This window comes from Cyprinodon tularosa, unplaced genomic scaffold (assembly GCF_016077235.1).
Source record: "Cyprinodon tularosa strain WSP-4 unplaced genomic scaffold, ASM1607723v1 ctg318, whole genome shotgun sequence".
NCBI classification, from domain to species: Eukaryota; Metazoa; Chordata; class Actinopteri; order Cyprinodontiformes; family Cyprinodontidae; genus Cyprinodon; species Cyprinodon tularosa.
Window position 1 is genome coordinate 35,822 of NW_024039028.1, and position 24,854 is coordinate 60,675.

Genomic DNA, 24,854 nt, shown 5'->3' on the forward strand with positions numbered 1-24,854 from the left:
TTTTATTTTGAAGTCGCTTTTTGCAGCGCGTCCGACTGGTGCGTTAACCGGAAGTTGTAAAATCCGACGCAATTATTGCGCCGGAGCGCTGTACATTCTTGCACCTGAGTTTCTCCAGTGGATATTACGGTATAATGGTAACCGCTGACAACTACTCTTTCGCGACTCCCCAGTCTGTAACGGCTGGTGACAGCAGCCTTTTCTGGCTGTAGCTCGTCCACGTTATGCCCCGTAGAAAGAAAAACGGACAGAGCCCAGCCAGGCAACCTAATGGGCCACCCGAGGAAGGACGACCCGTGGGATATGGCTTTTTTCAAAACAGCGCCGAAAAGGAGAAAATCCTTAAAAGAATGCAGGAGATGTTTTCACATCTGGACCCAGAGGTTATACACATCGTGCTCTCAGAGTGCGACTTTAAAGGTACCCAAAACACACGGAAGTTTCGCTGCCCAACCTGCTGGTTCAGTTAGTAACTTGGCTAACCAGTTAGCTTGTTGGCTGTACAAATACAAATCATTAGTGACTAGTCGTTTCCTGTGACAGTACCTTAACTAATATGATAAATAACAGGAGGCTGCTTTTAAGTTCAGCTAACTCATACTCCTGACAACTTTACATGCTACTTTATATTGATAATGCACAATATTTGTAAGTCTGATAGTCTACTATTTATTGTTTTAAGCAGTTTGCCTTTAAGCCTTTTTTTCCCCTAAATGTATCTTTTAAGACCATCCCTTACCAGTTATCAAAGCAACACTGAGCTTTTATATATATATATATATATATATATATATATATATATATATATATATATATATATATATTGTCCATCCTTGGTTTAACACCTCTCTGTAACCAACTTCTGTCTTTACTGAAACTTTGACCTATGGATACAATTATAGTCATGTCATATTTTTCTTTTAAAAGTGCTGTTAGCTTTTTTTTTATCTTGTTTTCAAGCCTTCCTGGAATAAGTAGTGCAGAATAGACTAGGACTGGGTAAAAGATATGGACTAAAAAACTTAACCTCAATATATTGTGATATTTATTATGATACAAGTGCTAATAAGAAAAAAATATGGTAAGCCTAATTATAGTGTTTGTGTTTTCCATTGGATCGTATGCCTTAAAGACATGTTAAAAACCTCACAAATATAAATACTATTCTGAAAGCGGAGGATTTATACACTAACTATAAAGGTTTTAACACATTTTTATTGTTGTTATATGTTGAACTCTGTGTTTTTAATTTGTATTAATTTTGATTATTTATTGTTTATGCACACTGACTTTAAGAATGGTAATTGGCCTGTACTAATACAGTGCTTTCTTGAGACTTTATACTTTATTAGGGATGCACGATATAATCGGCCCCCTATCGGTATCGGCCTTAAAACTGAATATCGGACATCGGCCACCCCACCGATATTTAACCCGATATTTGATCAGCTTCTGAGTTTCTGAAGTCTAAAAAAAATAAATGAATAAATACTATTTCTTCTTCTTCCTCAAAAACTTCTTTTTTACAGACTTAAAAACTTCTAAAGACGAGGGAAAAAATATTGATACAAAAAAATATCACAATATCTTCATATGCTGATATATTGCCATTTAAAAACACCATATCGATCTATTTTACTAATGAAATATTGCTAAATTTCATCGTTATGCTACGAAATCCCCCGAAAATTCACAAAATGTTGCCATATTTTTATATGTTGATATATTGACGCGGTATCAATCTATTTTACTAACAAAATCTCAGAAGAATTTGCAAAATATCACGAGAGTTTGTAACAGAACGATGATATTTCACCAGATTTTGAAAGTAAAATAGATTGATACCACGTTTTTAAAAATCAATTTGATATCAGCATATGAAAATATATTTGAGTATATTATTTTTCAAAGTGTCAGTAATGGATAACAAAACTGCTATTTTCAATGACTACTTATTTTTATCCAGCTTTAACATCGGTATCAATATCGGTTATCGGCTACGTGAGTTTTAAAATATCGGCACATCGGATATCGGCCAAAATCCCAATATCGTGCATCCCTATACTTTATACTACATTCAGTCATTCATTCATTCCCTCACACTGTAGCCACAGCCACCTTGGGGCTCTCTGACCATAATCAGAAGGCAATTTGTGTGAGGTGTCTTGCAAAAAGACACAATGACAATGAAAGCCATAGCCGGGGGTTGAACCAACAACCCTTTGGTTGCAGGGCAAACTCCTGCATCCATTGCCTCTGCCTCCCTGCTCTCGACGTTAAGCTTAGCAGAAAATTGAAAAACTTCCTGCTGAAGAACTGTTGAAAAAACTTAAAATCATGTCACAGGCTCTGCATTACACTGATAAAGCCAAACCAAAATACTGTATATTTGCACCATATATATTCATGCTCTGAACTTCCATATCAATGCGTTTTTTCTCCATGTTTTTTCCTTCCACACTGTTTACATTCGATCACTGCTGATCTTTATGGAATGGAAATGTTTATTCACTGCTGCTCATTGACTGTCTAAACGCTGTACAAAACAAAATTTCGTTTTATATATTCTCTGTGTATACAAATTACAATAAAAGTACTGATGATGTAATGATGATGATTGAGGTACATCAACTCTCTCACTAACTTTGCCGTCTGTCTGTGCCTCAGTTGAAAATGCGATGGACTCTCTGTTGGAGCTGTCTGATGCGGCGGAAGTCGTCACCCCGTTCCCTCCTCCTGTTTCTGGCTTCGAGCGGACTGCAGCGGCCTTGCTCGGCCCAGATCGCTTTTCTGAGCCCAATCCAGATGGACACCCCCACAGGACGGCACATCGACCCTCCTCTCCTCCCTCTGACACCTTGCTGACGGACGATCTGGACCTGCTCATTGATCAGGAGTTGGAGACGCTTACCAAGCGGCAGGATGTTAGCGATGCACCGCCTAGCTGCATGTCTTCATCTTTACCTATGTTCCCCCAGCAGGCTCTCCCAGAGCTACTCCAGAGCAGCATGGAGGCTGCATCCGAGGAGCGTTTTACCTTCCAACCGCCCCTGTCAGATGGTTTGGTGGAAAATCTGTCCGGACCTTCCTCTCCTCTCAACCAGCTCAGCACATGGGGGGATGAAGTCAAAGAGGCACAGAAAGATGTTCTGGACTTTACACACCTGACAAAAGGAGGTTCTGCAGGCAGCCCTAAACCCTCTTTGGACTTAGCAGCTGCAGGCCGTCCCTCTGCTTTCCAGGTGTATAAAAAGCAGGAGACCACAGAATGGACTTCAGCCACACTCTCTGATTCGTTAGTCAGTGGAGCAAGACCTAAAGTGAGTTCATTAAATGGCAACCCACACAGCTATGTGCCGCCACCCTGGAACGTGGCTGCACCGACGTTTTGTCCCCATGACCCCGGAAACCAGAGGCCAGCCTTCATCACGCCGGTGGTGGCTCAGGGACCCTCCTGTTGGCTCAACCCTCCCAGACATGCCTCCTTCTGGCTGAATCAGCACCCCCTCAGTAAAGCGTCCCTCCAACCAGGTGCTACTGTCCTAAAGTCATTGGTCCCGCAGGCCGCCCTGCAGGCCCCTGCTCCTCACAGCAGGTTGCAGTTTCAAGGAAAAGTGCTTGTCTTGCTTCGTGGTGCTCCAGGTTCTGGCAAGTCAACCCTGGCAAGGTAAACAAGCTCTGATATCCTGTAGTTGTAGATGTGTTTGTGAGTTACTGGTATTAAGTGGACATTTCAGTTCAGGGTAATGAACTAAGAAGATAATCGTATAGATTTATTTTTTTATTTAGAAGAAGTTGTTGGCTCAACAGGGCTCATTTTAAATATAGACGTGAATAAATGTGTTGTATCGTGATTCATAGAGCATAACAATTTAATCCATTCAGACAAACCTCAGATACTTCAAAATATTGTTTTGAACTGACTTGTTTTATTTAATGAGGTAAAAAACAAATTCAAAGTAAGCTGGCCCTGTATGAGACGTAATCATGTTACTTGTCAAATAATGACTTAACTGGGACTACCCATATTACAGATTGTATTGCATACAGAAGAGCTGAAATACACCAGCTACACTCAGGCTGGATTTATGCTTGATTTCTGGAAATGAAACCCTTAATATCACTATTGTTTTTTAATATATTTATATTAAAACTGGATGTAAACATAAAGTAGGTAAAGTAGGAGCTCAAGAACAGCTGAGGAACGTGCTCTCTGCAAACGGCTGGAAAACATTGGATCTCCATACAACTGCAGAGAAACATAGGTTACTTAGGTTACCAAGGTTACTTAGCCACTGAAAATACAAATATCGGTCAACCTGCTAACAATCGGCATTTGGCTCCCTTCCCACTGGCAAAAAAGACGTGTATAACCTGTCGCTGGAAAGCTGCATGGCTGATGACACCATCACCCTGGGTTAGCGTACATGTCACCAGTGCGACAGAAATCAGGAAAGAAAACAATGGAGATCAGCGTGTAAGGATGCTAGGGTGTAAAAAGTGTGCCTTATTTTTTTGCTTTTTATCTGTTTAAATTCCTCTCACCAGTGGTGCTCCATGTTGATCGAATGTACACAGAGTTCTTTCAGCTTGTTAGATCAGAAGCGATTGGCACGTTGTGTTGACCTCTGTATGTTGTGTTCAATGGTATCACATGAATTAGTGGGTCAACCTGGCTCTGGTGTTCCCACTGCATGCCAATCAGAGCTGAGGTGATTTTAACGCTTACTTACTTGACGAGTTCAAAGACAAGAATCGCTCCTTACCAAGAAGAAAACAAATGCCTGTTTAACGTTTACCACAAAAGAAAAATCTTGTGATCGCAAAGAATTTCTTTGAAAATATTCTGTTTACTGAGAAGACATACAAGAATTAAAACAAACACAGCACTGCTTTATGAATTTAAATAGAAATGAGTAAAATAATACACATTTCACAGGAGTTACTTATTTGGAATGATTAATAGATCAATTGATGAGTGCAAGAAAAATTAAAAACATTTTTTTTTTCATTTGGTGCGCCCTGCAGCTGACATTGCTTTACTGTACCACTAGATTTCTGCTCCAGCCATCTGTGGTTATATGCCTCTTTGCAGAGCCCTGTGGGATCATAACCCTGATGGAGTTGTGCTGACCACTGATGACTACTTCATTCGTGGTGGACGGTACCAGTTTAACCCCGCAGCTCTGGGGGAAGCCCATGAGTGGAACCATAAACGAGGTTTATATGCATATTAATATAAAGTTCTCTCTGTGACCCTTGTGGAAATTAAATCCTCTAACTGAGGCATGTTTTTCCTTGTATTTATGCGGTTTATGATCGCACTTTCTGTTTCTCTTGGTTTTTAAATCGTGTCTTACAGCCAGAGAGGCTTTTGAGAGAGGAATGAGCCCCATCATCATCGATAACACCAACATGCAGGGATGGGAGATGAAACCCTATGTGGCTCAGGTCGGTTAGCTAGGGAAGAGGTGGTTCTTTTTATCACATCATAGATTTTTATCACATCGGCTACATAGAACTATGTTATTAACTGCATAAAATACTCTCTGCGGTCTGCTCTAGGCATTGAAACATGGATATAAGGTGCTGTTCAAAGAGCCGGATACTTGGTGGAAGACCAAGCCCAGAGAACTGGTGAGGTAAGCCGCAGGAGAACGTCTGCCTTTTTGTTTATCATGAACAATGGTGCTCCTGAGGATAATCTGCTATGATTGTGCTTCCTGTGTGTGTTAATGTGCAGGCGTACCACCCATGAGGTGCCCATTGAAACCATCCGTCGCATGCTGAATGAATACGAGCCCTTTGTCACAGTCCAGTCCATCATGGGCTCACACATGCCCGACTTTAAACAGGCTCTTTTAAAGGAGGACTGCCACTCACTGTGAGTCTTTATGCTCAGAGTTCTGTGTTTACACCTTGAAGCTTTCTCTGTCTTTTCCTGAGAAGTGATCACTCGGGAAAAACTCTTATATAACACTTCTTAATAGGGATGGGACGATTTATGAAAACTGTCCGAACCGTTCGGTTCGACTGTCTCGGTTCGGTTCGCGTGTGTTTCGTTCGGTTCATGCGCTGCTCCTTTTTCTCATAGGTGAAGCGATTACACTCCAGAGCAGAAGGTGGCGGTGCTGCAACCAAAGCCAACCACCAGTAGTAAACAAGGAGAAGAAGAAGCGAAGCAGCTTAGCCGGTGTAGCAGGGGAAAAAATCAGTTGTTGTGGAGACAGGAGTTGGAAGACGCGCCAGCAGGACTTTATAGGTCTACTGTATGGGAGCGCTTTGCATTTAGAGGGACCTACGATGACGGCGGAAAGAAAGTTGTGAATAAAAGTGCAACAGTGTGCAAGCATTGTGCAACACGTTTTGTTTATGCTAACAGCAACATGACCAACATGTCATGCTAACCCCGAAATCCCTCATACTCCGTCAGCAACCCCCGCTGCGCTCCAGACCGGCTGCTCAAAGCAAAGCCTACAGCCCCCACTGTGGCTCCCGTCCGCTCCGCTCTGAGTCCCTTGGAGATGGTAGAGAGCATGCGTGAGATGATTAAATTCAAAGCAGCAAAACATACGGAAATGATTCAGGGTTTCCGCGGATCATTAAAATAATTACTATCCATTATTTTTTGGGGGATTTTTTCATTAATTTCATAAATTTTTAGCCTAATCAAGATATTAGTGTTTTTTAGATCAAGGACACCGCTCTCATTCCTTTCCCAAATCTTTGCCTTAATGAAGATGACTTTTCATCCTGATAGAGAAACTTTCCTTAATAGATGAACTATTTGGAAAAACATTAGTTCGGACACGGAACAGGCAGGTAAAACTATGGTGTAACAGACAAACACATCATCAAAAAGAATAATCCTCACAGCTTGTTATTTTTTTTATGGATTAAAAGAAGAGTTGGGTATTCTCTTGATGGTCGTGATTTTTTTTTTTTTTCAGAATAAAAGGGAATGTTATTAGTGTTTTGCCTCAGACCTGCTGTAGAGAAATTAAGTGCCTTTGAGAAAGTACTGAAACCCCATTAAAATGATTCACATTAGGTAACATTGTAATCACTAACTTTCAAGTTTTTCAACACCAATCTAATGTCTAATGGATGGGAAGTGATGGTATTTAAGATTCCTTTAAACATCCGAAACAATCAATCCCAGCTACACACTCCTTCATGTTGGCCTATCACTACGGCTGGCCATTTTTTTAATTTAAATTATTTCAAATCATATTTTAATTCCTTGTTTTCATTCCACTTCCTATTGATTCTTGACTCTGATTCTGTTAAGAAACACGGTCATAGAAGTTTAAATGTTATAGATTAGCCAGCTAATCGAGTTTTGTCTGGATAAAATAGTCTGGACAGCTCCTTAAACATCTAACTTTGTGTAAACATTACTATAAGTAATCAGATAGTTATTTTCAACCAATATACATTTCAAACCTATGAACTTGAATCTAATTTTCTGTATGCAGAGCTAAACTTCAATGTAGGGCTTCATTGTTTAAAACCTCAGTAAAACACATTTACACATACCCAGTTTCTGATGCTTCAGGTACTTATGTCGCATAAGAGACTGTATTATTTTATTGAACTGATTCTGACTGTTTATTTGGTGCGAGGCTCAATGTCAGGAAAATCAGGAAGGCAGCATCGTTTACTGCACCTCAGCTCCACTCAACTAGATGTGGAAGTAGTGATGTTTTACTTTTGTGGACAGAGGAACGATCAGATTTCCTACTCTATCTCTCAGTTAGTGGCTTCTATCATATAAAACAGATTCCAAGTGAACTCAAATAAACAATGAATGAAGTTATGCTTCAAATTATTCACAAGTTAAAAAAAAAATGCTCTCGATCGGAATGACATTTTTTCTGATCAGGCCGCATCGGATTAGAATCTTCAGTCTAACAGCTTTACATGAAACATTTTTGATCTGATTGGGCCTCAAGACGATTATTTGTGTCATGTAAGCATAGTTACTGTGGATTCTTCGCTAATATTAGGCAGCTTCTCCTCTAGTCGGCAGCTTGAGCTAATCAATCGGAATAAATTCTAACCTTTCGAATCTCTCGGAATTCCTACAATGTTTTAGGGAATCCGGGAGATTCGAAAGGTTAGAATTTATTCCGATTGATTATCAACACCCAACCCTACCGATCACTCAGATTCGCACTAAAATAGATAATATATTCAAAGTCTGATGTCTGATGTTTTATGATGGTATATGATGTTAACCTTGTGCTGCAAGCTGGATTGTTGCGAGATCTGAGTTTTCAGTCTCACAACAAATCCATCTTGAAAGACTACCCCTAATACGTCCATCTCATAGCCAGGGACATGTAGGAATGATGAGTCAGAAGGGCCTTTCAGGGGCATTACAAACATGGCTACGCTGGAGGACTCACCTGTTGATACCACAATTGACTTGGTTTTAGCTAAAATAGCCACAATCTCTCGATTTAAAAAAGGAGCAAAGCACTTTGAAAGGATTTGGAAAAAGTTTGATTTAGCAGCTTACTCAGCTAGTTGTGAAAGCACTAAAGAAACTGCAGATGAATCATTGTGATCATCATTGGTGGCTCTCATGGATGACCAAGTTGGTTGGAAGCGTATTCTGGAAGGCGGGTACTAGCTGGCAGATCACCCAATCAGCTCGAAGTATTATACTAAACGTCCCTCCTTTTTACGGATATACTTAACGACTCCCATCCCAGATTGATAACATAGAACTCAACTCAGTTCTACACATATCAATCTCACTACTGCTGAGTTAACATGGGGCAGCTTAGGGGTGTAAATAATGGTTTTGTATCGATGCATCGATCCAACAGCCGACGATCCGATGCATCGATACGTCCGCAAGAGTATCAATTCATGTTTTTTTTTCTCCGGTCTATTTTTATCCCTTTGCTCCTGGGCGTAATTCTCCCTCCCGTGCTGCGGTGGCGCTAAACCTATTTTGCACCCCTACCTCGCTTCCTGGTTATACTCTTACAGCAGTGTGTTGCAGTAAGCTTGACACAGACATTTTTGATTTATGCTCAGTATTGAAACGTGGTCTGTGCTACACGCTGTGGGTCTAGATACGGCCGAGGCGGTGAGGAAGTGGGGCCGAGTTTAGTCCGACGACGGAGGGACATGAGGGCCAAAAAGAGCGGGGATCCAGGTGGAAAAAGGGTCCCAGCGTTCTCGCGCACCTCGCTCTTCTAGCTGGTCTAACTTCACGAGTTGTTTTCCGCAATTTCGGTCATAAAAAGAAAACAAGCTGGCCTCCTGTCTGCAGCACTGTTTGTGGTCAGCTACAATCTGGGAGAGGTGCAGCGGAGCGTCTGTAGAGGGGGCGGGGACGTCTGGAGCCGAGGTATTGCATTGCACTGATTGCACTGATTTTGTGCAGTATTTTTTGATGCAAGGCCTTTCAGAATCTATAACGCAGGGGTATTATTATTTTTCAGTGAATGAGGTTTCAATAGTAATAGGTGGAGTGCAACTTTTCTACTTCTGTTAATTGCTGTTGTTTCTCAAATAAAATGCATAAAGATATTACAGCTTTCATTGATTGATTTCAAATTTGAAACATTGTCTAGCCTGTAAGGTAAAAAACCCCAAAACAAAACAAAAAAACAATTAATCGAATCGTATCGTGGTTTATTCTTGAGTATCGAAAATAATCAAATCGCTGGGTCAGGAAATCAATACTGAATCGAATCGCCATGATGGATGTGATTTACACCCCTAGGGCAGTTGCAGTTTAAAATAATCAAAACATTTGTCTTCTGTTAGTTCAGTAATGAGTTACCATTCCATCTTGTTTTGTTTTTTCTTTAGGCCAGTCTCTGGGGACACACCTTGTCCTGACCTTGTGGATCAGCCTAGATTGACTGAAGGATCTAGAAGTCTCCACCCTCAGCTATATTCCTCTCTTCCTGACGTGTCATCCATCAGAGAGGTTGGATTGCACGAGGACGTCTCCTCGGAGTCCAATGTGTCACTCAATCTGCAGCTGTCTGGGAAACAAAGCAGCGGGCCTGACAACTTTGATGCAGATGATTATATTTACTCTGGTGAATTGGATTCTGAGCTGAACGTGCTGTTAGAGCAGAACACCCCTAAAGTGGATGGGAGAATCCCAGATTGTATTGTTGAATCTGTGATGAATGAGGACCACAGTGTGGATGATACTCCTGTGGCCTTCTGTGAATCTATTGCACAAAGAGTGAGAAGGGAAAGATCAAGCAGGAGGTCTGAGTTTGACCAGACAGCACCAGCAGACCTGGTTAAAGATGCTCACCCGTCAGACAATGAAACCATAAAGGATGAGCGACCAGATGAGAAATCAGAGAGGCATGTGGAAGACGGAGAAAACTCTAATATGCTTAACTTTATTGGCGACTGGCCCTCTGAAGGGTCTCTTCAGCAGCGGCCGGTGAGGAGAGGAGAAAGGCAAAGAGGGATGCAAGTAAAGGAAATTGAAGATGAAAAAACACTGACTGTATCGTCCAGTCCTGATCTAACAGAGTTTCAGAAGCTTCTTGATCTTATCCAGGCGGGTGCGGTCACTGATCAGATGAGGTCATCATCACCGCAGTCTATCTGGTCGGGGGAAGATTTTGAGAACAAGGGTGAAGCAGGTGTTGTGGTGAAAGAAGTTCACCAAAGCAGCAGCGGAGAGAGGCAGCAAAACGAGAGCAAGGCTGATTTACCTGACTGCATTCAGGACGGGAAGCTGAAGCAATCAACAGCCAGCCCGGATGAAGGAGTGGATAGTGAAAACAGAGCGAGTACTAACACTGAAAGGGACACTAGCGGCTCCAAAACGGCCAAAGAACAGACAACATTACCAGCTGAATGCAGCAATGAAGTTGGAAGCCGAGATCCAGATGTGAAGGAAAGTCTCAGAGCTGTAGCGCCAGAGTCTGATAAGACCCCTGATTGCTCAATGTCTGAGTTATTTGCAGAAGTGGAAAGTTGTGGGAGCAGTCAGGAAAAAAAGCAACAAGGTCGGAGATCGGGTAAGCTGTGTAAGCTGGCCCTCACCTTCTCTCACAATTCTTCCATGAACGATTCCGACAATCCAAAGGCAATAGAGGAAAATGCAGACAACAAAGACGGCCCGAAGTCTGATGTTGAAACCAAAAGTTCTGATATTCTCTCCCAGCCTCATCCTGAGCTGCCAGCCCCTCTCGCTTTAGCAGAAACAGGTCTCTCCACTCAGACAGAACCTCAAGACTTTGCACTTCTCTGGCGTCTCAACCGTCCCTGCAGCTCTGATGGTGCATCAGTCTCCACCAGCAGACCCTCCACCAATATCCGGGTCTTGGAAGGAAACTCTTCTCGTTTTGTGCCAAAGTCATCTTCTACGGCAGCTGATGTTCACTCATCCAGCCACATTGACATACCCTACCGGGTGGTTCATGAGAAGAGCACCGATATGGAGGGGGAAGAGCTCGGAGTTAGTCAGGACCGGCTGGAAAGCCTGCGCATCCTCAGCCGGCATTTTAAACTGGTTAGCTTTGATACATTAGAGGATCTGTATGACAAATGTGGTAAGGACCTGGAATGGACCACCAACCTATTGCTGGACTCTGGAGAGAGATTTTTCAGGGATGAAGATTATTTGGAGCTTATCCAATCATCCAATCCAAATGAAGCTTCGTGTGAGGCTTCTGATGCTGAACAAGTTAATGTGGAGGAGCAAAAAGGAGCTGAGCTTGAAGAAGAAACTCATGAGTCAACTGGTGTGGAAGTTAACGAGTCAAATGAATGCAAGGCCGTCCCATTTGGAGGGGAATCGACTCCAGTTACAGCCGAGGAGCCATCAGATCCAGCCTCAGACTTGGCGCAGTCTCCTCAGGCAGAACCATGCCTCCCTGAGGCTGCAGAGAGCTTAGAGCACAGCTCCAACAATGACCACTTGCTTGCAAAAGAAAGAGCTTTGGGCACAGATAAGGTGGAAGGTATTTTAGAAGTTGAGAATGAAACTATCGATGATATGGCAAGCATGGACGAGATCAATCGGCTTCTGCAGGCTGAGATGGAAGAGATGGAGAGAGAACAGAGTCAGAGGAAACCTGAGCGACGATGCAAACACCTGGACATTCAAACCGTGGAGCTAAAACTGACCACAGAACTGGCACTGCAGTTAACAGAACTGTTTGGTCCAGTTGGAGTAGACCCAGGTAATTCACATATAGTCTACTCACCCTGAATAGCTTTCTGTTGGTACATTTCAAACTCAAACTTCTAATGTTTACGATAAATGAAAGTAGCAGCCATATATGCAGTAGCTTGCAAAAACACTTGTCTCTCCATGTTTTTGCGAATTAAAAAAGAAACATGGATATGTGCTTTTGTATTCAGCCCCTGTGACTCTAATGACCCTAAATAAAATGACTGCAACTACTTTCCTTTAGAAGACACTACTTGATCTAACTACAGTACTAGTGCTTTAAAAGCTCCACTGTTTTCATGATGGGTCCTTGACTGCTTTTTGGCAGGTCCTTCGCTGGTAACAGAAAAATCTGTAGGGGTAACATAAATCCCACGGTTACATCGGTGGAGTGTAAACCAGCTGCAATCCCTATGGGTGGAGTTATGGAGAACATGGAGACTCCCAGCAGAAAGAGGGAGGTTGGCTGGAAACCGGAGGCCATTTGGCTGCCTTTCAGCCTGAATGGGAAATTTGAATCTGCTACTACTGTATAAATCTCTGATTTCTGTAGCAAGATATGAGGTTATTAATGGCATCTTGAAGAACAATGAAAGCGTCGGATAGTTTAGGAATAAAGTTCCCATGATGCGACTGCAAAGCTACTAAAATATGATCATTCACCCAAATCCATTGGCTTATATTTGAATGCATCATATTCCCAACTCTATATATTAACACTCTGCCTGCCGATGCTGAAGTTGATCGTTTGGACAGCTGCTTACCTTGGAAGTAAGCCAGTCCATTGCTGCAAAAACACTGAAGACCTAGCTGATGGTTAACCATCCAGCACAGAAGAAATAAGCCTAGATATAAAATCAGCCCTACAATTCATTGGTATTTATTGAACGAATGAAACCATATTTATGGCAGAAGTGTTCATTCTGATTCCAAACTTTCCATCTAATTATACTAAGCTTGCCCAGATGGAGCTGAAAATAAATGCACAAATCATTGGTCACATTTGTTAGACTAAATATTTGAAAACCATAAATACTTTTCCTTCTACTTCAAGGCTATGTGCTGCATTCTGTGTACGTGTAACATAAAGTCCTGTTAAGGGATAAAAGGTTGTGGCCAATAGGTTTAGGAGGAATACGTAATTTAGCAAGGGGCTGCTGTGTTGCTGAGTCTATGGATGGTTTGCTCCAGCCTTTGATTTTTTATTTTTTTTGGTTCCTTATAACCAGGCACCTGTTCAGCAGATGAGTTTGCTGTGGAGATGGATCTGAATCTGGCTAAACTCCTCCACCAAAAGTGGAAAGAAACAACCGAGGTGAGTTTAAAATCCACTTTTCTTCTTAGTTTTTGTCGACCGCCTTTTAAAGCATTTCGTTTTCCAGGAAAGGCAAAGACAAGCAGCTCTGTCTTTCCACATGCTCGATGAAAGTAAGTAGCAAAACGCAAATGCTTTGGTTGCTTTTACAGCAAAAACTGTAAAAACAGAGAAATTTACTGCTTTTTTAAGACTTAAATGCATATTTAAAAAAAAATGTTCAGGTTGGAGGGGGCTTTCCAAACATGGTCTACGAGAGCCAGGTGGAAAATATGGTGACGGCGCTCAGCTCCCCTTTATGGATCACTGGAATGTGTCCCGTCCCCCTGTCTCTCTTAGAGATATAATAAAAGAAGAACAAGCTCTGCAGCATAGCATGCAAAAGGTATCATAACATAGGTTATATATCATCAGATAACATGGTTCCTTCTTGTTTCAATTAAATCTGTCTACCTGCTTTTCTTTAAGACCAGACAGAGTCGCCTTGAGCTGCATCACCGGGATGGAGCTACGTTGTTAAAGGAGAAGCAGCTTTATGAACTTTTTCCCACCATTGACAAACATTTCCTGCAGGACATCTTCAGAGATCACAAGTATGGAAAGGCTGTAATCAATTACACTATCTTGTAATCATATATAACAGACTTGTTGGGCTTTTTTGCATCAATAACATCATGTAAGCGGTTAGGTTTTTGTTTTAGCTCCTTGTTTTCCTAAAATGAAAGCTATAACTCCTGAACCTTATTTCTCTTATTGTTATATTGAGGAAATACTTGATTTTCGGTGTTCTACCAGACCTTTTGTTGTGTGTGTGTATGTATGTATATATATATATATATATATATATATATATATATATATATATATATATATATATATACTCACCGGCCACTTTATTAGGTACCCCATGCTAGTAACAAGTTGGACCCCCTTTTGCCTTCAGAACCGCCTCAATTCTTCGTGGCATAGATTCAACAAGGTGCTGGAAGCATTCCTCAGGGAGTTTGGACCATATTGACATGATGGCATCACACAGTTGCCGCGATTTGTCGGCTGCACATCCATGATGCGAATCTCCCGTTCCACCACATCCCAAAGATGCTCTATTGGATTGAGATCTGGTGACTGTGGAGGCCATTTGAGTACAGTGAACTCATTGTCATGTTCAAGAAACCAGTCTGAGATGATTCCAGCTTTATGACATGGCGCATTATCCTGCTGAAAGTAGCCATCAGAAGTTGGGTACATTGAGGTCATAAAGGGATGGACATGGTCAGCAACAATACTCAGGTAGGCTGTGGCGTTGCAACGATGCTCAATTGGTACCAAGGGGCCCAAAGAGTGCCAAGAAAATATTCCCCACACCATGACACCACCACCACCAGCCTGAACCGTTGATACAAGGCAGGATGGATCCATGCTTTCATGTTGTAGACGCCAAATTCTGACCCTACCATCCGAATGTCGCAGCAGAAATCGAGACTCATCAGACCAGGCAACGTTTTTCCAATCTTCTATTGTCCAATTTCGATGAGCTTGTGCGAATTGTAGCCTCAGTTTCCTGTTCGTAGCTGAAAGGAGTGGCACCCGGTGTGGTCTTCTGCTGCTGTAGCCCATCTGCCTCAAAGTTCGACGTACTGTGCGTTCAGAGATGCTCTTCTGCCCACCTTGGTTGTAACGGGTGGTTATTTGAGTCACTGTTGCCCTTCTATCAGCTCGAACCAGTCTGGCCATTCTCCTCTGACCTCTGGCATCAACAAGGTATTTCCGCCCACAGAACTGCTCACTGGATGTTTTTTCTTTTTCAGACCATTCTCTGTAAACCCTAGAGATGGTTGTGCGTGAAAATCCCAGTAGATCAGCAGTTTCTGAAATACTCAGACCAGCCCTTCTGGCACCAACAATCATGCCACGTTCAAAGTCACTCAAATCACCTTTCTTCCCCATACTGATGCTCGGTTTGAACTGCAGGAGATTGTCTTGACCATGTCTACATGCCTAAATGCAATGAGTTGCCGCCATGTGATTGGCTGCTTAGAAATTAAGTGTTAACGAGCAGTTGGACAGGTGTACCTAATAAAGTGGCCGGTGAGTGTATATATATTTTTTTTAGTTTTTTTTGTTTTCTGCATAGGTACAACCTGACTCAGACAGAGTTGTTTCTACGCTCCCTTCTCAACGAGGAGGAACCTGTGAAGATGGTTGTTGCATCAGGAGCTCCTCGGTCGGACCAGCACAGAGCTGCTAGCAAGGAAAGGGAAAAGGTGTGACCTCATCCTCTCCGAACACATGTGCATCTCTTTATTTTTTCTTCTAATTTTAACTTTTGCATGCTGAACTGGTTCATTATAAACAAGTTTAACAATTTGTTTCAACACATTCTTTAGATTTTAGGAGCAGCTACCTGCATTATGCTCTTTTTATTTAATCCATGCAGAAACAGAAGCCACTGGAGTCTGCTGCACCTACCTATCAGGATACAGAGGACCCCGAGTATGAAGACTTCCGGGCTGAGGCTAATCTCCAGAGAAGACGACAGATTGAGAGCTTTGCCAAGGCTGCAGAAGCTTATAAGCAGGGTCGCAGAGAAGTGGCCTCGTTTTATGCACAGCAGGTAACAGTTTATTAACTCTTGGGTTAAGAATTAATATACGTAATCATGTTTAGATTAAGAATGAATACACAAACAGTCAATTGCTGCAATAGTTTTGATGATATTTAAAACTTTCCCACAAGTTGCACTGCAACAACCTATTTTCTGGGCCAACAGAGTGGGACAAGAACGTGAAGTGGAAACAAAATAATGGTTTAAAAAACGTATTACCTATGAATATCTAAAGGGTTTGTATATCACTTTTATTCAGCTGCCGGTATCTAGGATATGTTTCAATCAGCTTTACACATAATATTTTTTCACCCTTAGTAAACTTAGTCAAACAGGTCAGTTTCTATAATGAAAGTTGTTCTTTCAGTTCCAGGTTTATGACTTCTTAACATGTTGCATTTCAAAAAAAAAGTTTCTCTTATTAGTTTTTATTTTGAGGAAATCATTAAAACATTTCCTTGTTTCCGAAATATTCAGTATGTTTTGTTGGATCACCATACAATATAAAATGAATTGTGGGAAGTCCAAATGATGTTAGAACCAAAGTTACTGGTTAATTCCTTTTCCGTAGGAATTAAAGGTACATTTTTTAACAGCTTGCTATGATCCTGGGCAATAATGTTTTCTCTATATTTAGAATATATCAAATATCAACCTATAGGATATTTCGTATAAGACAACTTTAGTATTTTATTGACCTGATTGTGTTTGTTTTTGCTGTGTGAGGCTAAAAGTCTGAGTCAACAACAAGTTAACAAACTTATTCAGAAGATAATAAAAATAAACAGAAAAGGTTTCAGAACATCCTTATCTTTATTATATACACTCACCGGCCACTTTATTAGGTACACCTGTCCAACTGCTCGTTAACACTTAATTTCTAAGCAGCCAATCACATGGCGGCAACTCAGTGCATTTAGGCATGTAGACATGGTCAAGACAATCTCCTGCAGTTCAAACCGAGCATCAGTATGGGGAAGAAAGGTGATTTGAGTGACTTAGAACGTGGCATGATTGTTGGAGGCAGAAGGGCTGGTCTGAGTATTTCAGAAAGTGCTGATCTACTGGGATTTTCACGCACAACCATCTCTAGGGTTTACAGAGAACGGTCCGAAAAAGAAAAAACATCCAGTGAGCGGCAGTTCTGTGGGCGGAAATGCCTTGTTGATGCCAGAGGTCAGAGGAGAATGGCCAGACTGGTTCGAGCTGATAGAAGGGCAACAGTGACTCAAATAACCACCCGTTACAACCAAGGTGGGCAGAAGAGCATCTCTGAACGCACAGTACGTCGAACTTTGAGGCAGATGGGCTACAGCAGCAGAAGACCACACCGAGTGCCACTCCTTTCAGCTAAGAACAGGAAACTGAGGCTACAATTTGCACAAGCTCATCGAAATTGGACAATAGAAGATTGGAAAAACATTGCCTGGTCTGATGAGTCTCGATTTCTGCTGCGACATTCGGATGGTAGGGTCTGAATTTGGCGTCTACAACATGAAAGCATGGATCCATCCTGCCTTGTATCAACGGTTCAGGCTGGTGGTGGTGGTGTCATCGTGTGGGGAATATTTTCTTGGCACTCTTTGGGCCCCTTGGTACCAATTGAGCATCGTTGCAACGCCACAGCCTACCTGAGTATTGTTGCTGACCATGTCCATCCCTTTATGACCACAATGTACCCAACTTCTGATGGCTACTTTCAGCAGGATAATGCGCCATGTCATAAAGCTGGAATCATCTCAGACTGGTTTCTTGAACATGACAATGAGTTCACTGTACTCAAATGGCCTCCACAGTCACCAGATCTCAATCCAATAGAGCATCTTTGGGATGTGGTGGAATGGGAGATTCGCATCATGGATGTGCAGCCGACAAATCTGCGGCAACTGTGTGATGCCATCACGTCAATATGGACCAAACTCCCTGAGGAATGCTTCCAGCACCTTGTTGAATCTATGCCACAAAGAATTGAGGCAGTTCTGAAGGCAAAAGGGGGTCCAACCCGTTACTAGCATGGGGTACCTAATAAAGTGGCCGGTGAGTGTAGATCTGCATAAATCTTAGTTTAAGTTTTTTCTTTTCTTTGGTTTTGTAAAGAGTGTAAAGTATCGGCCTTAGAAATAGAACGCCTCTTAAACTCTGTTTTGTATGTACATTTTCAGTTTATAATCCAGCTTAAAGTATTAATTGCGTTTTTCTCTACTCTTGTTTTAGGGACACTTGCATGGCCAACGGATGCGTGAAGCCAACCACAGAGCAGCTGTGCATATATTTGAAAGAGTTAACCAATCGCTGCTGCCCAGAAACATCATGGACCTCCACGGGCTGCATGTGAATGAGGCGTTAGAGCATCTGGCTCAGGTCCTGGAGGAAAAAACTGCAGGTGAAGCAAATATTCTGCACAGCCTTCCTTCTAACATGAACTCTGATCAGTCTCATGCAAGTAGCAGGTAGATTTCTACCATCTGGAGCCAGAAAGTAACCTGTAAAAATACTATACAAATGCATAAAGCTAAATGAAGAAGCTGAATTAGCTAAAAAAAAAAAGCTAAAGGGTTGCAGAAATCGTCAGAGTTTAACAATCTAAATGCCAAAATCATTTAAAGGTATGGTAGAGGATGTACTTTTTCCAGGTGGATCATCAAAATAAGATTTCATCCTAATTGTCAATCATTCTGGTGATTAGGTTGGCTAGGTAAGGCTGTCGTACCATTCCTATCCATTCCTCTTGAAAGCTCTAAATGTAAGGCAAAAAAAAAAAATCTTGCTAGACGATAGCTTGTTTAATGGTCTTTAGCATGCTAAAGTTAGCTATAAAGATGCTTGCAGAGCTTTAAAGATGCAGAGAAATACACCTATTTGTATTACAATTGGCTTTACACGTTATTTTTATTTTGTTAACATGTTTGCTTGTCGTGAATACATTTTCACTTACCGATGGTGATTCTGACATAAAAAAAATGCAAATCTTCGTTTATAAAGTAAGCTTGTATGAGCGATACAAACAGAAACTTTTAAACAGAGCGTGCATGAGGAGAAATGGGCGTGTGCAATGCTCTCGCATGTGTTAAATAGGCGTTCCCTCTCGGAAGAGGGACGTTTTTTTCAGTGATTTGAAAAAATTTCTCCCCTTTACCTTTCAATATTTGAAACTTTAGTAAAAAATGACCAAGTTAAACTGTTATCTGAAGCAAAGTGCTGTTTCTAGGTGTTTAAAAGGCATAAAGTGAGTAGGTGAAGTCACTATTAAACCATTGCAAACTGGATGTTAGCTGAAAATATTGGAAAGCAAAATAACCTGCAGAACTTATTTAATTAAGTATAAATCACAGAGCATAAGAATGAAGCTAATATATATATACAGGTGCTGGTCATAAAATTAGAATATCATGAAAAAGTAGATTGATTTCAGTAATTCCATTTAAAAAGTGAAACTTGTATATTATATTCATACATTACATACAAACTCATATATTTCAGATGTTTATTTTGTTTAATTTTGATGATTACAAATGACAACAAATGAAAATCTCAAATTCATCATATCAGAAAATTAGAATATTACTGAAGACCAATAAAAACAAAGGATTTATAGAAATGTTGGCCAACTGAAAAGTATGAACATGAAAAGTATGAGCATGTACAGCACTCAGTATTTAGTTGGGCCTCCTTTGGCCTGTATTACTGCAGCAATGCGGCGTGGCATGGAGTCGATCAGTCTGTGGCACTGCTCAGGTGTTATGATAGCCCCGGTTGCTCTAATAGTGGCTTTTAGCTCTTCTGAATTGTTGGGTCTGGTGTATTGCATCTTCTTCTTCACAATACCCCATAGATTTTCTATGGGGTTAAGGTCAGGAGAGTTTGCTGGCCAATTAAGAACAGGGATACCATGGTCCTTCAACCAGGTACTGGTAGCTTTGGCACTGTGTGCAGGTGCCAAGTCCTGTTGGAAAATGAAATCTGCATCTCCAAAAAGTTGGTCAGCTGCAGGAAGCATGAAGTGCTCTAAAACTTCCTGGTATGTGGCTGCGTTGACCCTGGACCTCAGAAAACACAATGGACCAACACCAGCAGATGACATGGCACCCCAAACCATCACTGACTGTGGAAACTTTACACTGGACTTCAAGCAACGTGGATGAAGTGCCTCTCTTCTTTTCCTCCAGACTCTGGGACCTTGATTTCCAAAGGAAATGCAAAATTTACTTTCATCAGAGAACATGACTTTGGACCACTCACCAGCAGTCCAGTCCTGTTTCTCTTTAGCCCAGGCAAGACGCTTCTGACGCTGTCTGTGGTTCAAGAGTGGCTTGACACAAGGAATGCGACAGCAGAAACCCATGTCTTTCATACGTCTGTGTGTGGTGGTTCTTGAAGCACTCACTCCAGCTGCAGTCCACTCTTTGTGAATCTCCCCCACATTTTTGAATGGGTTTTGTTTCACAATCCTCTCCAGGGTGCGGTTATCTCTCTTGCTTGTACACTTTTTTCGACCACATCTTTTCCTTCCCTTCGCCTCTCTATTAATGTGCTTGGACACTGAGCTCTGTGAACAGCCAGCCTCTTTAGCGATGACCTTTTGTGTCTTGCCCTCCTTGTGCAAGGTGTCGATGGTCGTCTTTTGGACAACTGTCAAGTCAGCAGTCTTCCCCATGATTGTGTAGCCTATAGAACTAGACTGAAAGACCATTTAAAGGCTTTTGCAGGTGGTTTGAGTTAATTAGCTGATTAGAGTGTGGCACCAGGGGCCATCAATTTTGAACCTTTTCACAATATTCTAATTTTCTGATATGATGAATTTGAGATTTTCATTTGTTGTCATTTGTAATCATCAAAATTAAACAAAATAAACATCTGAAATATATGAGTTTGTATGTAATGTATGAATATAATATACAAGTTTCACTTTTTAAATGGAATTACTGAAATCAATCTACTTTTTCATGATATTCTAATTTTATGACCAGCACCTGTATATATATATATATATATATATATATATATATATATATATATATATATATATATATATATTCTGCAAACAAATCTCAGTAGCAGAAACAAGCTTTTTTTCAAGATGGGACAGAGTGCCCAAATCAAGAATGTTTTGTACAGACAGGATTTAGAACAGAGTATTTTCAACTTTATGACCTCAGGTTTTAATTATTATAACATGCTGTATGTAGGTGCAGATCGGCTTCCCTTCATTGCCTTCTGCTTGTCCAAAATCCAGCTGCTTGTCTTCTAAAAATAAAAGAAAAAAGGCAAGAACATATTATGTTTGCTGCTCTCCACCAGCTCCCTGTTGTCTTTTAGTTATTCTATGCTGGTTCAGATCCCAAGAACTTTTTACCTTCAATTATTATTAGACATACAGCACTTTGTTTTTTTAATGAACTTTATAAATATAGGTGACTAGATTAAGTTGGATAATTGCCTCACATAAAGTTATATTTATTTTTAAAAATCCATTGAATCATTAAATCTAAAAGCATCAACTGGTGTCATGATGCTGCTTCACCTTTACCACTATACTGTGGTGCCAACCTGCTCCTGTTAACTGAATTTTGTGTGTTTTGTTTCTCTCCGGCCTCTTTGTGAACAGACTGCGAGCGGGGTCTGTGTCGACCTCAGCTCTCTGTCATCACAGGAAGAGGAAACCACAGCCAGGGGGGAGTGGCCCGCATCCGCCCCGCCGTCATAGACTACCTCACCAACAAGCACTACAGGTACACATGCACTCACACGAGACAAGTCACACGAAAGCATGAGACAAATTCACCTTCACCCATAGCTTCTGCTTGTGTGTTCCTCTCAGGTTCAGTGAGCCGAAGCCGGGCCTCGTGTTGGTCTCTTTGAAGCGATGAGACCCCGTCTCTGCTGCCGTGAACTTTCTTCATCTCTCACACTCGTTTTTAAGAACAATCTGTACGGTGCCAAAAAAAACCCCAACTGTCAGTATTGGTATTTTTCCCCCAACAATTAACCCTCTCCATCAGTCCTTGAGCTGCTCATTTTAAAGGTCGTGTAACCTGAAAACTTTTTTATCTTTCACCCATTATGGAATGGGACTGCGTTACTGGTATTAAACACAAATATTTCTTTTTTTTGCCTGTAAGGTGTTGTAAGCGTATACATTTTATAGTTGAAATTCTTTAAAGGTTTGGTTTTACCTCATATCTGTTTTAAATGATTAGATTATGAAGTTGGCAGACTTGAGCCTTACTATTACCGGTTTCTACCTTCATCTTAATAAATTCTGATAGTTTGCGCAGAAAGGAGACTTCCTCTGCAGGATGTAGACAGGTTCTCTTAAAAATAAGTTAATACCTTAAACCTAATGTTCTTTTACACAAAGATATATATTTTTAACACAGTCAATGACTTTAAGAAAAGATATAGCTTTTCTCTTTATTTTAGATTTACACTCACCTCAGCCTGTGTGTTAAAACTTCACATATGATCAAAGGGCAGAAAAAGGTGAGCCGCTATCGTTGAGCAGATGGAGCAATCTCTGCTGTGGCTTCTGAGGCAGCTGCCCCGCTTTAGGCTCAGCACCTGGCCGCAGTAACACAACGTTTTCTAACACGTATGTATGTGAAAAAGGTTAGCTGCTAATCCTCTGATCCTCAAACTCAGGTGTCTCTGTGTGAAGTTGCCTTCAATCTCATTCCTTATAGCTTTTAAAACACTCTATTTTAGCAGCCGACCTCTAAAGTATGCTGCACCAGTTTTATAGTTAAATTGTTGCTTTATTTTTCTAAAAAGAGTGAGTTTTGATGTATTACTGTGTGCACACTTATTCTAAAGAATGTATTTTTAGTAATTTTGTCTACAGTTTTACAGAGTATGTTATTTGTGAAATAAATCTATTTCTTTACATTTTTTTGTACCTGTCTTCATTTTTGAACCTGTTTGCTGGCAGGTTTGTTTCAGCTCTTCAGCTTGAGGCTTTTTTGAAACCTTTTGTTGCCATTTCTTCAATAGAACTTTTAAGAAATGTATTGTTTTAAGCTAAATAACCAGTTCCATAGTTGTTTAAACCAAATGTAATAAAATGACTTCCTGTTTGTTGGGACACATACATATTTACACTAGCCTCTCTTCAACATAAGAAATGGAAGGTAATATGCGCTGGAAAAAATTACAACTTGATAACATGAAATAAACATTTTACTTTTTGTCAGATCTTTATTCATTGGGGAAAGAAAATCCTAAGCCAGATTCACCAGGGCAGTGCTTTTTGGGAACCCTAGCAATGACAAGGAAATGACAATAACTTAAAATGTGTTTTCTATTACAGTGTCCTGGAAAATTTTATTAATTATATAAAAATACCACTTCCCTTGGGTATAAGTTTGACGGTGAGACAATTTGCCTACTTTTATAGTAGAAAAGAGGACATGCAGTGGAAAAAAAGTTTTTTTTTTGTTTTGTTTTTAAAGATTTTTTCAGATCAAAAACTATCTGCATCAAGGGGTCAATTCAATATAACAACGTATATTTTAACGTATTTTTATAATTTCTAGCAGCTCATATTTAAGTTAACAGCAACACGAGAATTAAACATTTAGATTTGTAATAAGATTATTTTCATATCGAAGCTACATTAAGAATTTTAAATATTAGCATTTTTCCTTCAGCAGGGTGTGGTAGTAAAAAAATAAGTTTCCCCTAATTATGTATTAAAAAAAACTAAGTTAACTAATAGAAAAGCACTCGGAGAGGGTAGACCTTTTGCACCATCTTGTGACTTAGACCTATAGCTAAAACTCGCACATCATCTGGATCGTTATCTAATGGATTTTTCCTTGGCATAAAGCACGCCCAATTTAAAAAAACAAATAAATAATAAATAATCCGTTCAAAAGTTTTCAGTTGATCTAACCAACAACATTCCCTTTTCTTGTGTTTTTTTTTTTGTCTTCAGTGAAATACCTCCTGATTTTTTGAGTCCGATATTGAGGCTGTCAATAGTCACTGCTGCCATCCTCTGATTTAACGGGTTACTGCATGTTCCGCCAAATATCCCTATCTCACAATGTTAGAGAATCTTATAAAAAACAAAATCCTGTATCCAGATTATGAACTGGATCATCACCAACATTTTATAGATTCTTCTTTGGCATTAGGGACACCTCTGAAAAATCCTAACAATAACTTTTGTAGTTACCCTGTACACAGATAACCAAACACACACACACAAACTCTACTAAAGACATAAAATATAAGAGCTAAGATGAAAACAGTATTTAAGTCTGTGTTCAATTCTGCCTTTAACACAATTTTATTTATATCATATCTAATATAGAATGAAATGTAGCTTATTTTTTTAATATTGTTACATTGATATCTTTTGTTTTATTCTTTAAATACTTTTTAATGATTGAAATACAGCAAATATGGCATTCCAGCCTTTAGATGTATTTTATTGAATTATAGTTTTTTTTGGACACAGTCACCAAAGATAATTGTTAAAGCGTTTTAAAACAAAGGAGAAAAAAGAACCTGAGTTTATTGATAAACCACAATCTAGTGGCCTGACAGCAGCAGCAGACAAGACTGCAGAATTCAAAACTCTAAAAAGAACACAAGTGGAAATTGAAGGGCTTGTTTCTTTTTCTTTGGACTGTGAGAAAAAGACGTCTCCATAGCTGAGGACGGAGCTGACGCCTGATCTAATTTAGAAATTCAAAACTATATTTATTTTTAAGCACATCAGTTTAATAGAAACATCAGTGAAACTACAGTTTTCAGAG

At 40.4% G+C, this 24,854-nt stretch overlaps 1 protein-coding gene across 1 annotated transcript; it reads left to right on the forward strand.

The window, feature by feature from the left end:
* Nucleotides 1-58: 58 nt before the first annotated feature.
* n4bp2 (NEDD4 binding protein 2) lies at nt 59-22,977 on the forward strand. Its single transcript, XM_038292828.1, has 16 exons — nt 59-420; nt 2,668-3,667; nt 5,096-5,220; nt 5,363-5,451; nt 5,566-5,642; nt 5,744-5,884; nt 9,835-12,185; nt 13,405-13,490; nt 13,558-13,603; nt 13,715-13,875; nt 13,959-14,083; nt 15,625-15,754; nt 15,928-16,104; nt 18,310-18,478; nt 21,701-21,824; nt 21,914-22,977. The coding sequence occupies exons 1-16, from the start codon at nt 225-227 to the stop codon at nt 21,960-21,962; spliced, it is 5,046 nt and encodes a 1,681-aa protein (XP_038148756.1). The 5' UTR covers nt 59-224; the 3' UTR covers nt 21,963-22,977.
* The last annotated feature ends 1,877 nt before the right edge of the window (nt 22,978-24,854 follow it).